Here is a 12,737-nt window from a genome sequence, read left to right on the forward strand (position 1 = left end):
CTTTCCCTCTCCTCCTTTCCCTCTCCAGGGTTCCACCTCAGTGGGACAGTAACGGAGCCAGCAACTGCAACAGAACCAGAGATGACCTACAAGGTGGCCATCAGCTTTGACCGCTGCAAAATCACCTCAGTGACATGCGGCTGTGGGAACAAGGACATTTTTTACTGCGCCCATGTTGTGGCGCTTTCACTGTACAGGATCCGCAAGCCAGACCAGGTCAAACTCCGTCTTCCCATCTCAGAGACCCTTTTCCAGATGAACAGGGACCAGCTCCAGAAGTTTGTTCAGTATTTGATCACGGCACACCACACCGAGGTGCTGCCCACCGCCCAGAAGTTGGCTGATGAGATCCTGTCGTCCAACTCGGAGATCAACCAAGTGCACGGTAATTCCTCCTTCCCCCTGAGTGGCTTGGCATGACTGACTCTGCGTTGGGGCCTGGGGTGGTTGGTGGTTTCACATTGATAGTGCTGACCTTCATTTTGCCATGTTTGGCTGTTGCTGCGTGGAGAGGCGGCAGTGTCAAACTGATGTTAATGCATGGGTGTTGGGACCTCATCGGTGCTGGCCGTGCATCCCCGTTCTGCCCTCTCTGTTCTTTATCTGCCAAACACTGGCTTCAACAGGCAAGAAAAGGCAGAGCAGTGCACAAGGCACAGCTCGGAGCAGGATGGAGAAGCCAAGGGTGGAGGAAGGGAGCGTGATTAGTCCCCAGCACAGAAGGATGTGGTGCTGGGACCCTGGGGAGCAGGGGCTGCAGTGGGGACATGGCTTCTCCAGCGTGCAGAAACAGTGTCAGCCCAGCCCTGCATGTTTCTAAGTCAGATGCAGCTGAGCTGCTGGGAGATAAAGCTTTAATCTCCATGGGTGTTAATTTACCCATAATAAATGAGCACCGCTGTCCTGACCTACTGCATAAAAGCAGCGGGGGCGTGTGTTTGAAAGATGCTTTTGACTTCCAACCCCTGGAAAGCCCTGGCTGGGGGACAATGCCCATCCCAGCCCCACTCCAGTTGCCCACTGGCCCAGGAGGTGGCCTGGACTCCCTGGAGAGTTGCCCTGAGGCTCCCTTCCTCAGCACTCTCTCGCTGTGTCTTTCCCAGCCCAGGAGCTGAGGTTGCCCAGGGGCTGTAACAATGAGCTGCTCCCCACCACTCCTGTCCCACCAGCTGTAGAGTGGAGATAATGAACACTTATCTGCCGGGGAAGGGCGTTTTGGGGATTAACACATGCCTGTTAAGTGCTCCGAAGATGAAAAGCCCCCTATGCAGCCTAAAATAGGATCTGAACTGGTTGAATCCACATGTAGAGGTGTGAGGCCAGGGGTCCAGCTCCGTGGTAGGGGCGATGGCTGCTCTGATCTTAGATATTTTCCACTCCCTCTTTCTGGTCATTCCTGCTCCTACCTTGGGAGAGGCTTTTGTCTCCTCCACAGGGCTACATCTGCTGCATGGGTGGTTGTGCTCTAAATTACTGGCTTTTGCGGGGGGTTCCTCATTTTTTGCCGTTAAAAAAGAATGAGGAGCTATGGTACTGCAAGAATCTGGTGAGGTCCATTTCCTTCCTGAGCTGATCCACTGAAGCTGAGGTTGGGCAAGATCCCTTCTTGGCCATTGTTTGAGGCTGCTTTCTCCTAAGCAGATTGAAGAAAAGCTTTTAAGACTCTGAATATTTATTGCTCTAGAGTCAGCAAAAGGCTGGTGATTGAGAGTCTTACAAAGATACAGATGTTGGCTCCGGTTCAATATCTGCCTCTTGTTTTTACAAGTGGTTTTAAAAAACAAAGCAAAAATTCTCTGTTCCTTCAGACTCATGCAAATTCACACACTCCAGCATGTGATTTTGAACCGACAGAGACACGTTGACTTACCCGGCAGGAGGTGGCACCTATCCGACACCCCTGTGGCTGCCTAGCCGGGGTCACAAGCGAGTAAATGCCTCTGCAAGCAGGAGAACAGCCTTGTCTCATCCTGGAGGGGATGCACATTAGCCTTAGGATGATGAGATGATCTAAAACTCATAGATGTTGTACCCTGTGAAAAGGAAGGCTCAAAAAAGCTCACATTCAAGTTCAGAACGATGTTGTCCAGGGCTTTGGCTCTTGATCCTGGACAGTGTTGCAAGCTTTGCCCTCCTCATCCTGCCAGTGAAGCACAGCTGCGGTGCAATTACATCGCAGAGCTACTTAGCGACAAGCCCAGTGTGAGGAAGGGCTGCAGGCATATGGGGCTGCATGTGTGAGAGCAATTCTGGGGGCTCCAGTTGAAAGGGATCCAAATTTTTCCCTCATCTTGGCCTTCCCCGCTGTGGTTCATGCATTCATAGAGGGTCACTGATCCTGGGACTTGAAATTCTTCAAGGTATGCTTTATGTAGAGCTTTATGGGCTTATGTGTGTATTTCTTGGCCATGTCTAGTTCAGACCCTTGGGTTCACCCCTTGATTCACCTTGGGGCTGAGGCCAAGGTGGCTTTTGGCAGGGCAAATAGTAACCCACTGTGTGCATTGGACACCTGAGGTTATTACACCTTGGAGAAAGAATAGCCTCTCCAGAAATCCTTTCCTTTTTACCCCATTTCTTCTGAGGAGAGGTCTGTTGAGCTTTAAATCAGCATCAGGTTTTCGCCATCTTCCTCTGGTCACCCAAAGGGCTGTTTGTTCCATGTGGATGGTGAGCACTTGGGATGGAGGAGCTGATTCTGCACCTTGGGAGCACTCCAGGCTGGTTGGGGAATGTCCCTTGTGCAAGGGGATCGTCTGGTTTTGTGAAAAAGGCTTTCAGGGCTGTTCCTTCTCCCCCTGCAGAGCCTGAACTGCAAAGAAAATTACAGGCCATTGTCTGGCGGCTGTCTCGGGGCTTCAGAGCTTTGTTCCTTGCAGGAGCCTGTAGCCGCGGGCTGTGCACCGCATGCCGATCTTCCCGGCTGCCTTCCTAGAAGGAAATGCAAACTATGCAGTAATGATGGAGTCTCGGAGCGCAGCCAAGGCGCTTGCGTGTTCTCGAAGGATTCGATCCGAGCAGAGAGCCTAGGTGTGCCTGCTGCTCTGCTCCCCACTTGACCTCTGGCTGCTCAAGTGGGTCACGTTTCTGCTCTCAGAGCTGGCGGCGAAGGGCTGCGTGCTCCCAGTGAGAGCATCTCACGTGTCTGACACCTCCACACTCGGCATCTAAGCGGCAGCTGGAGCGAGGAGACAGGGGTGGGTTTCACTGCTGCTGGGTCCGCTCCCCAAGTGTGTTCCTGCTTGGGGACAAAGTTAGCGGCATGACTGTCCAGCACGGAGCAAGGCTGCAAGGTTGTCATTGCACCAGCTAATGTGACTTGCTTGGCCTTTCCTGGTGGGGTGGCTGCTGTGGGCAGCCAGGACCTGCAGCTGGAGAGCTTGGATCCAACAGCCAGGCCTCCAATGGAGCGAGGAGTGTCTGGTGGTGGCCACCTTGGCACCCTGCTCTTCAAGAGCATCAGCCCAGGGCTCACGTTGGTTTGCAGTGGGGCCAGCCTGGCTTGGGGGAAATGCAAGCTGAGGACGTGGCTCAGGGCCACCAGCCATGGTTGGACGTGCTGGAATAGGTGCCGCTTTGCCAGTGTGGGATCCATGTTCTGCCACCATGAAACATGGGAAGAGTAAGTCCCTCTGAGGGGCAAATGAGCAACAATGAGCGATTGCTTTGGTACAGTAAAGTATTGCAGAAAGGGCCAGGAGGTATTGGAGAGGGCAAGGCTGTGAAAAAGGGCTGAAATGGGAATTGTAGGCGGAGTGGGAGATTTCAGGGACAAAAGCAAGCCGTGTGGAGGAGGGGGAACTCAGAAGCACCTATGAGTCCTGACAGCAGCGCTGGGTTTCCTGCTCACACAGTGTGGATCCAACACCCAGCAGCAGCGGGTGTGCAGGGTCCAAGCCATCCCACAGACTTGGGAAGTGGCATTCCTCTCCTCTTGTGTTTTGGTGTGTGCTTGTAGGGAGTGATACGAATTTATTTTAAGAGGAAGACAGGATCAGTGTGGGTTATATAGAGGGAAAGCTGCTGTCTCAGATACATCCTTTGAGCCTGATCAGGATGTCTGGGCTTTGGGGGCAAATGTTGGATTCTTCCTGAGGGCAAAAGCAGTCTGTGGCCGAGGGAGGATTGGAGGCTGATGGAAACCACTGCAAGGCCAGAGGCGGTGGTCATTAAAATCTGTAATTAGAAGCTTAATGACAGGAAAGGTAGCTCTGAGGACTGACAGTGCCTGTGGACCCAGAAGATCTGGGGCTTAGAGGTGTCCTTCGTGCCTTATTGGCAAAGTCTCTCCGTTCCTTGCGTAAGGAGAAGGAGGTTTTGGCAGGCCCGGTGCTTGCAGCTCAGTAACTCACCCTGCCCGAGCAGCACTCAGGCACGTTGGCGAGAGCTGCTGCCCTGAGGCCAGGAGACATCGTCAGGGCGGTCTGTCCACCCCACGGAAATGCCAGTGGGTGACACAGTGTCTGTGGTGCACAGCTGATGCCATGGAAAGGCTTGGGATGCTCTTCTTAGCCAGAAGTGGGAAAAGCCACAAAACCTCTGCTGTCTCAGAGCGCAGGGCAGCTCCCTCTGAGGACAAGCCGGCGGAGAGTCAGTGTGAATCACCGAGGGGCCTGTGTGGTCCTGCAAGGTTTCGGGAGCTTCCTTGGAGGAGAGGACCTTCAGAACGCTCTTAGAGTGAATGGTTCCTCAGGCTTTGGTGTGGGAAAACCACATCTGCTTATGCAAAAGCCTAAGGAGCAATCTGCCTCATATTTTCACATTCATCTCAGATGTGTTCTTGACCACCTTGAGCCCTTCCTTAAACTCGTGAGCTGGTACTAGTACTGTCCTTCACCTGATGGCCCATCTTGCTCCATGTGCACAGCAAGTCAGCTGCCAGGTCGGCCATGCGGGAAGTCCCTGCCTGCTTGTCCTGTCACACTGAGCCAGGGCTAATGGTTGAGGAGTCCTCAGGCGGTCTTTAACTTTGAGGTCATCCCACGACAGCATCTGGAGGGCAGTACTGGTAAATCATTTGAAATTCTGCCTTCCCACTGGGGAGGAGGAGAAGGTCAGGTCTCCAAGGGATTCGTGTTCCTGGTTGCTGAGCTGAACTTAAGGGAAAATAACACACCTGAGTGCTCGAGAGAAAGTCTCCACCGGCGGCTCTTCCCCTTTGTCTTGCAGAGCCACCGGGGTGGTTGAATGACCTCAGAGCACGTGTGGTGCTTGACAAGCAGCTTCCAAAGACAGCTGGACCCGGTGCTGGTACCAGCTAAACCAGAGATCTCCCAGCACCATACTGGAAGCCAGTTTGGCTTCACTTGCCCCACCACTGTCAGATGGGTGTGAATCTTCAGGCTGCCCTGGAGGCTCCATCCAACCTGCCTCCCCTTGAAAACGAACTGGGAGCCTTGGCGGAGATTGACTCCTCGCTTTGCTGCTATTTTTAATCCCTCGTTAGAGTTCATTTCCTTTCTGGTGCCTGGTTATTTTCTCTCTGAGGTTTTCTGCTGTTTGTTTATTTGTCTCTGTCCTCCCCACCCCCTGCCCTGAGCCGTTCCTTCACGTCTGTTTTCTCTCTGGCCGCAGGAGAGGCAGCCCGGAGGCATTCGGCAACGCCACCACGTGCAGTCATGAGATGTCCCTTGTGAAGCTCTGCCACGACGGCCAGCCCTGCTCCGGGCGGCTCTGGCTCGGCTGGCTGGCAGAGCTCTCCCCAGCACCGCCAGCCCCTGGGCCAGCACAGCCAGACCCTGAGCCACCAGTGGGTGCTGGGCACAGTTGGCCGAGACAGCTGTGAGGGAGATGCCAGGGCAGCCACCTGCATCCCTGGGTTGCTTTTACCATCCGTTTATCAGCTCCAGGCACTGGTTAAAAATAATAATTATCCCTTTTTCTTTGTGTTTCCACTCCTGCTCTGGATGAGACGGGCTGGGAGTGCTTCCCATGCCGCCTGGTGGATGTATCTCCCCTTCCTGGGTTCAGGAGCTTGGGTTCGGGATGCGCCGATGCCTTGGCATGACCCACGAGGTGCGACCACCTCCTCAGCCCTGCAAACCTGCTGCTTTCCAGTCCAGGAGTGCCTTTTGTTTTCTTTGTGTTGGGCAGCTAATTTCTGAGCAAGGCACTGAATTTTCCATGCCTGGCTTCACTGTTTTCTAATTCATAGATTTTTTCAGTCCTTCTTTCTCAGTCTTTGTATCGGCCTGGGGAAGTCTCACTTGGCTCTTAAGCAGTTAAACCCCGAGCCCGCAGCGAGGGGGGGTCCTGCTTGGAGTGTGATGGATTGCCTTTTTATCTCTGTTTCTACAGCCAGTGTAAATGGGCTGGTCAAACACTTTCCACTCAAGATGTGCAGTGGTGTTTCCTTAAATCTGAATCCGGCAGGACCAAGATCCAGCACATCTGAAACAGGGCTCTTTGGAGCAGGAATGCTGCTATATGAGAAATGTGTTACGCAGGCGCCAGGCTGTTTTACATGCCGTTCCCTGCTCCTTTGGAGCCGAGACATGGAATCACTCATCGGCTGCGTCACGGCGTGCCGCTGCCGAAGCCCCCACGGTGTGAACATTGGCAAGGGGAAGTGGACAAATCCTGCCATTAATATTTAAACCCAGCACAAATCCCATTGTTTGCTCTTAAATGTTTATCCAGCTCCCGGGCGTAATTGGGCAGCCCGTTATCTGTCGGGTTGTGTTGCACGTGTGGGAATCTGCTATTACAACCCTCTCTCTGAATCTTTTATAGGAGAGCAAAATACATTTACAAGCAAATTTGGGTTTTATTTGGAGGCGCGGGAGGTGCGTTACTAATTTGGCTGCAGCCTGAACCCCAACGTGCGAAGTGCTCAATGTGTTGCGTGGGAGGAGGAGGTTTTATTTAGCTTCCTGCACGCTTTCCTCGCTGCTTGGGCTTTCCGTTGCTAATGCTATGTGTGAGCAGCGAGCACTGAGGGTAGCCCCGGGAACCTCAGAAAATGCATCCACCTTTTGCATCTTGCTAACACCTCCACCTTCATCTGTCGCAGTGACCTCAGTGAGGGACCAAGGATGAGCTGACCTTCGGTGGGATGGGTCACCTGAAGCATCCACGCCCTCCTGGTCCCTTTAGATGCAGGCAGGTGACCCTATAGAGGCAGCTGAGATGACCTGGCCGAGTCTGGGGAGCTGCAGCTGGGAGCAGTGGGCGGGTTAGTGGCGAGGAGGATATTATGAGTGTGAGCGTCTGGGATACCTCGGAGATGGGTCTGGATAAGCGCTGGTGGTAGACAGATTAGTCATTGGTTCCTGATAGGGGATAATCGCTGGCTTGTCTGCTCTTTATCTGCAAGATAAGGACCGGGTTGGGGGAGGGAAGGAAAAGGCACTGAAAAGCTGACAGGCCAGGATGGACTGTCCCTGGTGTGGTGGTCCCTCGTGGCTTATGGTGGGGTTTGGCCACTGGTGGCAGGGAAGTGGCATCAGGGGATGCGCAGGGCTGTAGGCGAAAGTCCTTGTGCTCATCCAGGGGCCGTGATTTCCTTTCTGCTGCTTCAGCTCCTGTCCCAATTACGTGGTTCTGTCAATGATAAATCATTCTGCAGAGGGAGCAGCAGCATCCTGGCCCTTCAACATGGTGCAGACTGCACCTAGAGCTTGCTGGAGCCACTCTTGGGCAGTGACTGTTAGCAGAAATTAAAGGAATTTTGTAAAGGACATCAAATACAAATGGCTGTATCTTACCGGGTCAGGAGCATTCTCAGCCTTTGCCAGAGGAGCACAACCCCTTGGGTTGACGTCCTCTCACTTACAAGCCAAGAAGAGACAGTTGCCCTGCTGAGCATGCATCCTGGGGCTTGATTTTCATGAATTGCACTTGAGTTCCTGGCTCAGCAGTACATGGGGCTGGGCTGTGCACAGCATCCCGGGTTGTCTCTGCATGAAAGCGATGTCTGCTCACCAACCAGTTCCCAGTCAAGTGGGGAAGACATCATTAAGATTTAATTGGGAACATGTCAGCTACAGCATCCCTTGGCTGTCCGTGCAGCACCTTGCTCTTCCCCTGCTGAGCCTCTTCCTTGCTCAAGAGGGAGACGAGATGGGAGAAGCAAACCAAAGTGGAGTGCCAGGCCCTCCTTGGCACTGGTGTTCCCTGAAGAGTTTCTGCAGAGCAGGACTCAAAAGCGGGGAGCAGAAAAGCTGAGTTTCTGTTCCCTTTTGTGCTCCTGGCTGCTTGCTGGAGTCGTGCTGCTGCCTGCCCAGTAAGCCTGGGAAGCTGGGGCATTGCTGGGAGGTAGGGCAGCACTTGGGGAAAAATGGGAATTGAAGGGGACAAAACAAGGGGAGGTGGATTCAAGCTGTTGTTTAAAGCACCTGTGGGTTTTTTTGTCTTTTTTTTGTTCTCTGGAAGATGAAATACAGCCTGTGAACACACACGTGTGCCTGCCAAAGGCCCTGCTGTGGTCACAGTTTGCTCTTTGAAGGACTATTGATCCTTTGCTCTTTCCAGCGGAGGGTCTCTCCCTGGCAGGTACACTGATGCAGAGGGACTTTTCCCCTGTCCCAAAGCAAATGAGAGGTGGGATCAGGTGTTTAACCCGGGGCTCTGGAGCCCTGATGCAGTGGTACCTTTGTTAGACTGTTCCTAATGTGAGGAAGGGCTTGCAGGAATTGGAGCTTTATTGATGCTTAAACAAATGGGTGATGTGGAGCAGGAGGAGGAGCACCCCAGGCGATCCCTGGAGCTGGGGAGCACCCCAGGCTCTGCAGCTGCACTGCCTGTGCCCCCAGGGCTTTGAAGGAAGGAAGGTCCCTGCTCTTCCTTGGCCTCACTTCACATGGGGCGCAGAGGGAGAGGGGCTAGGCATTAGCCCTGTGGTCGGGATCGCTTCCCCTGCTGCCACTGCTGTGGAGGGAGAGCATAACACTGCCAGCTGGGGCTCACTGCCTGGAAACCTGGTTGGTTTTGCCTTGCCTGAGCTAGCAGAACAGAGGTGGGTCCGCATAAGATAGAGGTAGGTCCATTTCTTGTTGGTGGGACTGCAGACCTTGCTGCTAAAACACACTTGTCTCTTTTCTTCTCCTTTCCCACACCCCCAGGCGCTCCTGACCCCACTGCTGGGGCCAGCATCGATGACGAGAACTGCTGGCACTTGGATGAAGAACAGGTCCGAGAGCAGGTGAAGATGTTCCTATCTCAGGGAGGGTACTACGGCTCGGGGAAGCAGCTCAACTCCATGTTTGCCAAGGTGAGGAGGAGCCGGCTGCTCTCTCCCCTCTTCGCTTGGTGTGTCACGTAGCCGGCAGCTCGCCGGCTGCCCTGGCAGGGTGCCTGTCACAGCTGGGAATCTCTGCTCCAGTGCCTTCTCGCCCGGTCACGGAGCAGGCGGTTGTAATCCAGGCTCTGGGTCAGGCCTGGGTTGTCTCACCCACTCTCCTGGCAGGTCCCTTCCTCCCACACGATGGGATTGCCGTGATCCCTGCACAAGGGAGGGCTTTCCCCCGTCTCCCCATCAGCACAGGGAGGTGAAGGCCAACCCTGCAGAGCCTACCAAGACCATGGGGAGATGGCACCAGCCTACGGTCCCTTCTCTTTCTTTGCAGAAGGGCCTTGTGTTCATGTTGTTAAATTCTTGGTCCTCTTCACAGCTAGGCGGTGGCTGCTACTCAGTTGGACTCCAACCAGCCCCTTCACAGACTTTGTATGAGTGTTATAACGCATGACTATATGTTACACACACACACACACACATATGTATATATATGTATATGTTTACAGTCTGGACCCCCAGACAGGGAGCTGTGGGTTACCAGCTAGGCCTTAAGCATCTCGGAAGGACCATGGTTTGTCTTGCTAAAGACTTTCTCTCTCTCCTTTCCAGGTCCGGGAGATGCTGCGCATGAGGGACTCCAACGGGGCCAGGATGCTGACATTGATAACAGAGCAGTTCATGGCCGACCCTCGGCTCTCCCTCTGGAGGCAGCAGGGAACGGGCATAACGGAGAAGTGCCGGCAGCTCTGGGATGAGCTGGGTAAGGGTCACTGCCTTGCAGACAGCAGCAGCAGGGTTGCCTGCACCGCTGGGCCAGCAGATGTTGTTCCAGAGTCCTTTGGGCCTCTTTCTGGGGGGAAGAGGCCCTGAGAGATGCCAGGAGCTTACTGTATCCCCTGCTGGGAAAATCCTGGTGGGACAGCTGGATCAGGCCCAAACGACACAGTTCCAACACCTTAAACCAGCCCCTCTCCTGTGAAGGGGTCAAGGGTGATGGGTGTGCATGATGGTGGCTGGTCCCATACTTGCAGCAGCCTGGTCTTCAGCGTGCTGCCCCAAAGCCTTTGTGAGGGAGGACATGGGGGCTGCTGAGCCCCTGGGGCTGGATGCAGCCTGGACGTGGGAGTGCTGTTCCCGGAGGAGCCGTGATCTGAACAGGGAGAGGCAGCTCTCAAATCTCATCCCATCTAACACATTTCTACCTGCTCTGGTGCACGTTTCCAGGGTGAGGGGGGCAGGATGGCCAGTGCAGAGCCTGGCTTTAAGGGAAATGCAGTTCTGGGTAATTCTAGCTAAGCACCTTAGACATCAGCTCAGCTGGCTGACACCGTAATATCATTAGAATAAAACATTTAGATGACGTGAGCCCAGGGAGGTTGGTTGTGTGGTGGAGTTAACCCAGAAGTTCTAGGCTCTCCTGGACATCTGGATCTTGAGTGAATAGTTTGACTTATGCCATAGTTTTACAAGTGAATTTGAGCTCTGCAGCCTGCTGGTAGGAGATGCTGTGTGAGGGCAAGGGCTCATGGGCTGGGACCAGAGGGATGTTGTAGAGCTGGCAGAAGGATGAGGGTGGTCCAGGTTCTGGAGCACCTGAGACTGCAGTTGGGATCACAGACCCTCTTACCAAGTGCCCAACGAATGCAGACTTAGCTGTGAGAGCAGAGAGCCTGGTGAGACTGCGCAGACAAGGGCTAGGCAGGGGTGGGATGTCTTGCTTCTGTGTGAAGTTCCCTGGATGGAAATACACATGCCAGCTCTGGAGAGCTCATCTGTGCTTGCTTGCCAAGAAGCTATTTCCAGGATTTTGGGATGCTGCAGCTAGATGGTTGGATATGCAAGGATCCTGGAGAGGTGGCCAAATCCACCAAGCCAGAATTTCCACATGGAAGAAAGCAAACACATAGGTGAAACGTGGATGGGTGGGTGTCTGGGCAGGCCTGGACACAGGAAGGAATTTGCCCAGAATTACAGATTGTTTGGCCAGATTTCAAACCAGCTATATTCAAGCTGAGAGCCCTCCCTCCCTTCCAGCACACACAAGGCAGGAGTGGTTGGGTTTCAGTCCTGATTTAACCATGCAAGGACCAGGTTGGTGTGCATAGTTTTGGTCGGCAGAGTGGGAGGAGGTGACAGCACGTCCCCATCAGCAGATGGCAAGGTGGCTAGGGACTGTCAGGGCCCCGCTAAGGCTGGATCAGTGTGACAGCAGGTGAAGCGTGGTGCCAGCCAATGCACGTCACAGCAAGCGGCTCGCCTGGCATAGGCACGTCACGCAGGAGGGTCTGTGCATCTCCACACTGAAGAGGAGCCCCTGCAGGGGACATGGTGATGGTCCAAGAAGCGGCTCCAGGGCAGGATGGGCATGGACTGTACTCAAAGCAGGGATTATTCCCCCTGGCTTACAGAAGCCTTTTGGATTTGGCTTTGGGCAGCGTTTGCTATAGGAACAGAGCATCCCTCTGAAGGAAGGGTAGAGGTACAGAGGGACCAGAGCTGCAGTGAGCTGGTGTTCACCAGTAACAAACACCAGCAACGCGGAGAGATGTCCCAAACCATCACTGGGTGGTAGTGGAAGCTGGGGTGTGCAGGGCTGTTGAAGGCACATTGTCCGACTACCTGTGGGCTGCAGATACCAAAGCTGCCTGGTGCTACCGCTGCTGCTGAAACGGGGGATGAGGGACCTGTTGCCAGCTGCCGTGGGAAGCCCCGGCACAGACCACGTTCCGTTGCCACATGGAAGAGAAAAATGGGCCTTGCGGAAATTATTTTGGGCACGTGTTTAATAATTAATCATCGATTTTAGCAAAGACTGCATCACAGACTTGCGTGGGATTGGAAGAAGATCAGCCTTAAAGAAGATTGTGGATTTATGCTGGGGAAAATGTGAAGGATTTTGCAGGATTTCAGAGTTTTAAAAAAAAAAAATTAAAATTAAAACAGCATCGTTTACTTGCGCATGTGCTGCCAACTGAACATCTATTGCCCCGTCTGCTGGGGACCCAAAGGAAAGACCTGCTGGATGGAGAGCTCTGCGGCGTGGGAGTATTTGCCCTGGCGCATTAGTACTTACGATTAAAGCCTAATTACAAAAAATAGACGAAAAACCAGCTGAAGTGCAGCCTGACCTTAATCTGCCTGGAGACGGGTTTATTTATCTCAGCCACTTGTTTACAGTGGGGAATTTCAGCAGATTAAGCTGGGGGGCGACCCTGTGGGAAATGGGAGAATTTCTTTGATGGTTTGGAAACTTGGGCGCGGGATCGGAGTGCCTGTCCTCTCTGGGGCCAGCAACCAGGACCACTGGGCTGGGAAGGCTCTAACATTGCCCACCCACCCCCGCCCCCAACCCCATCATCAAAAAGCATTTTTGTTTAGAGGCTTAGCTTAATCGTGATCTGCTGCTTTGTTCCCCGCTTAACCTCCTGCTATCAGAAAGTTCAGATGAAGGTTTCTGCAGCATGTGAACAGACAGGGAGTCTGACCCGGCATGGCGTTTAGG

The 12,737-nt window shown here is 53.7% G+C and overlaps 1 protein-coding gene across 2 annotated transcripts in view; it reads left to right on the forward strand.

Annotated features, from left to right (window-relative positions):
* ZSWIM5 (zinc finger SWIM-type containing 5) overlaps positions 1 to 12,737 on the forward strand; it is a 100,202-nt gene that overhangs the window by 69,620 nt on the left and 17,845 nt on the right. For both annotated transcript variants that reach the window (XM_056356265.1, XM_056356266.1), the window contains exons 2-4: positions 29 to 385; positions 9,063 to 9,211; positions 9,845 to 9,995. In XM_056356265.1, the coding sequence (XP_056212240.1) occupies positions 29 to 385; positions 9,063 to 9,211; positions 9,845 to 9,995 (657 nt within the window). The remainder of the gene's footprint in view (positions 1 to 28; positions 386 to 9,062; positions 9,212 to 9,844; positions 9,996 to 12,737) is intronic.

Source organism: Falco biarmicus, chromosome 11, assembly GCF_023638135.1.
Source record: "Falco biarmicus isolate bFalBia1 chromosome 11, bFalBia1.pri, whole genome shotgun sequence".
Classification (NCBI taxonomy): Eukaryota; Metazoa; Chordata; class Aves; order Falconiformes; family Falconidae; genus Falco; species Falco biarmicus.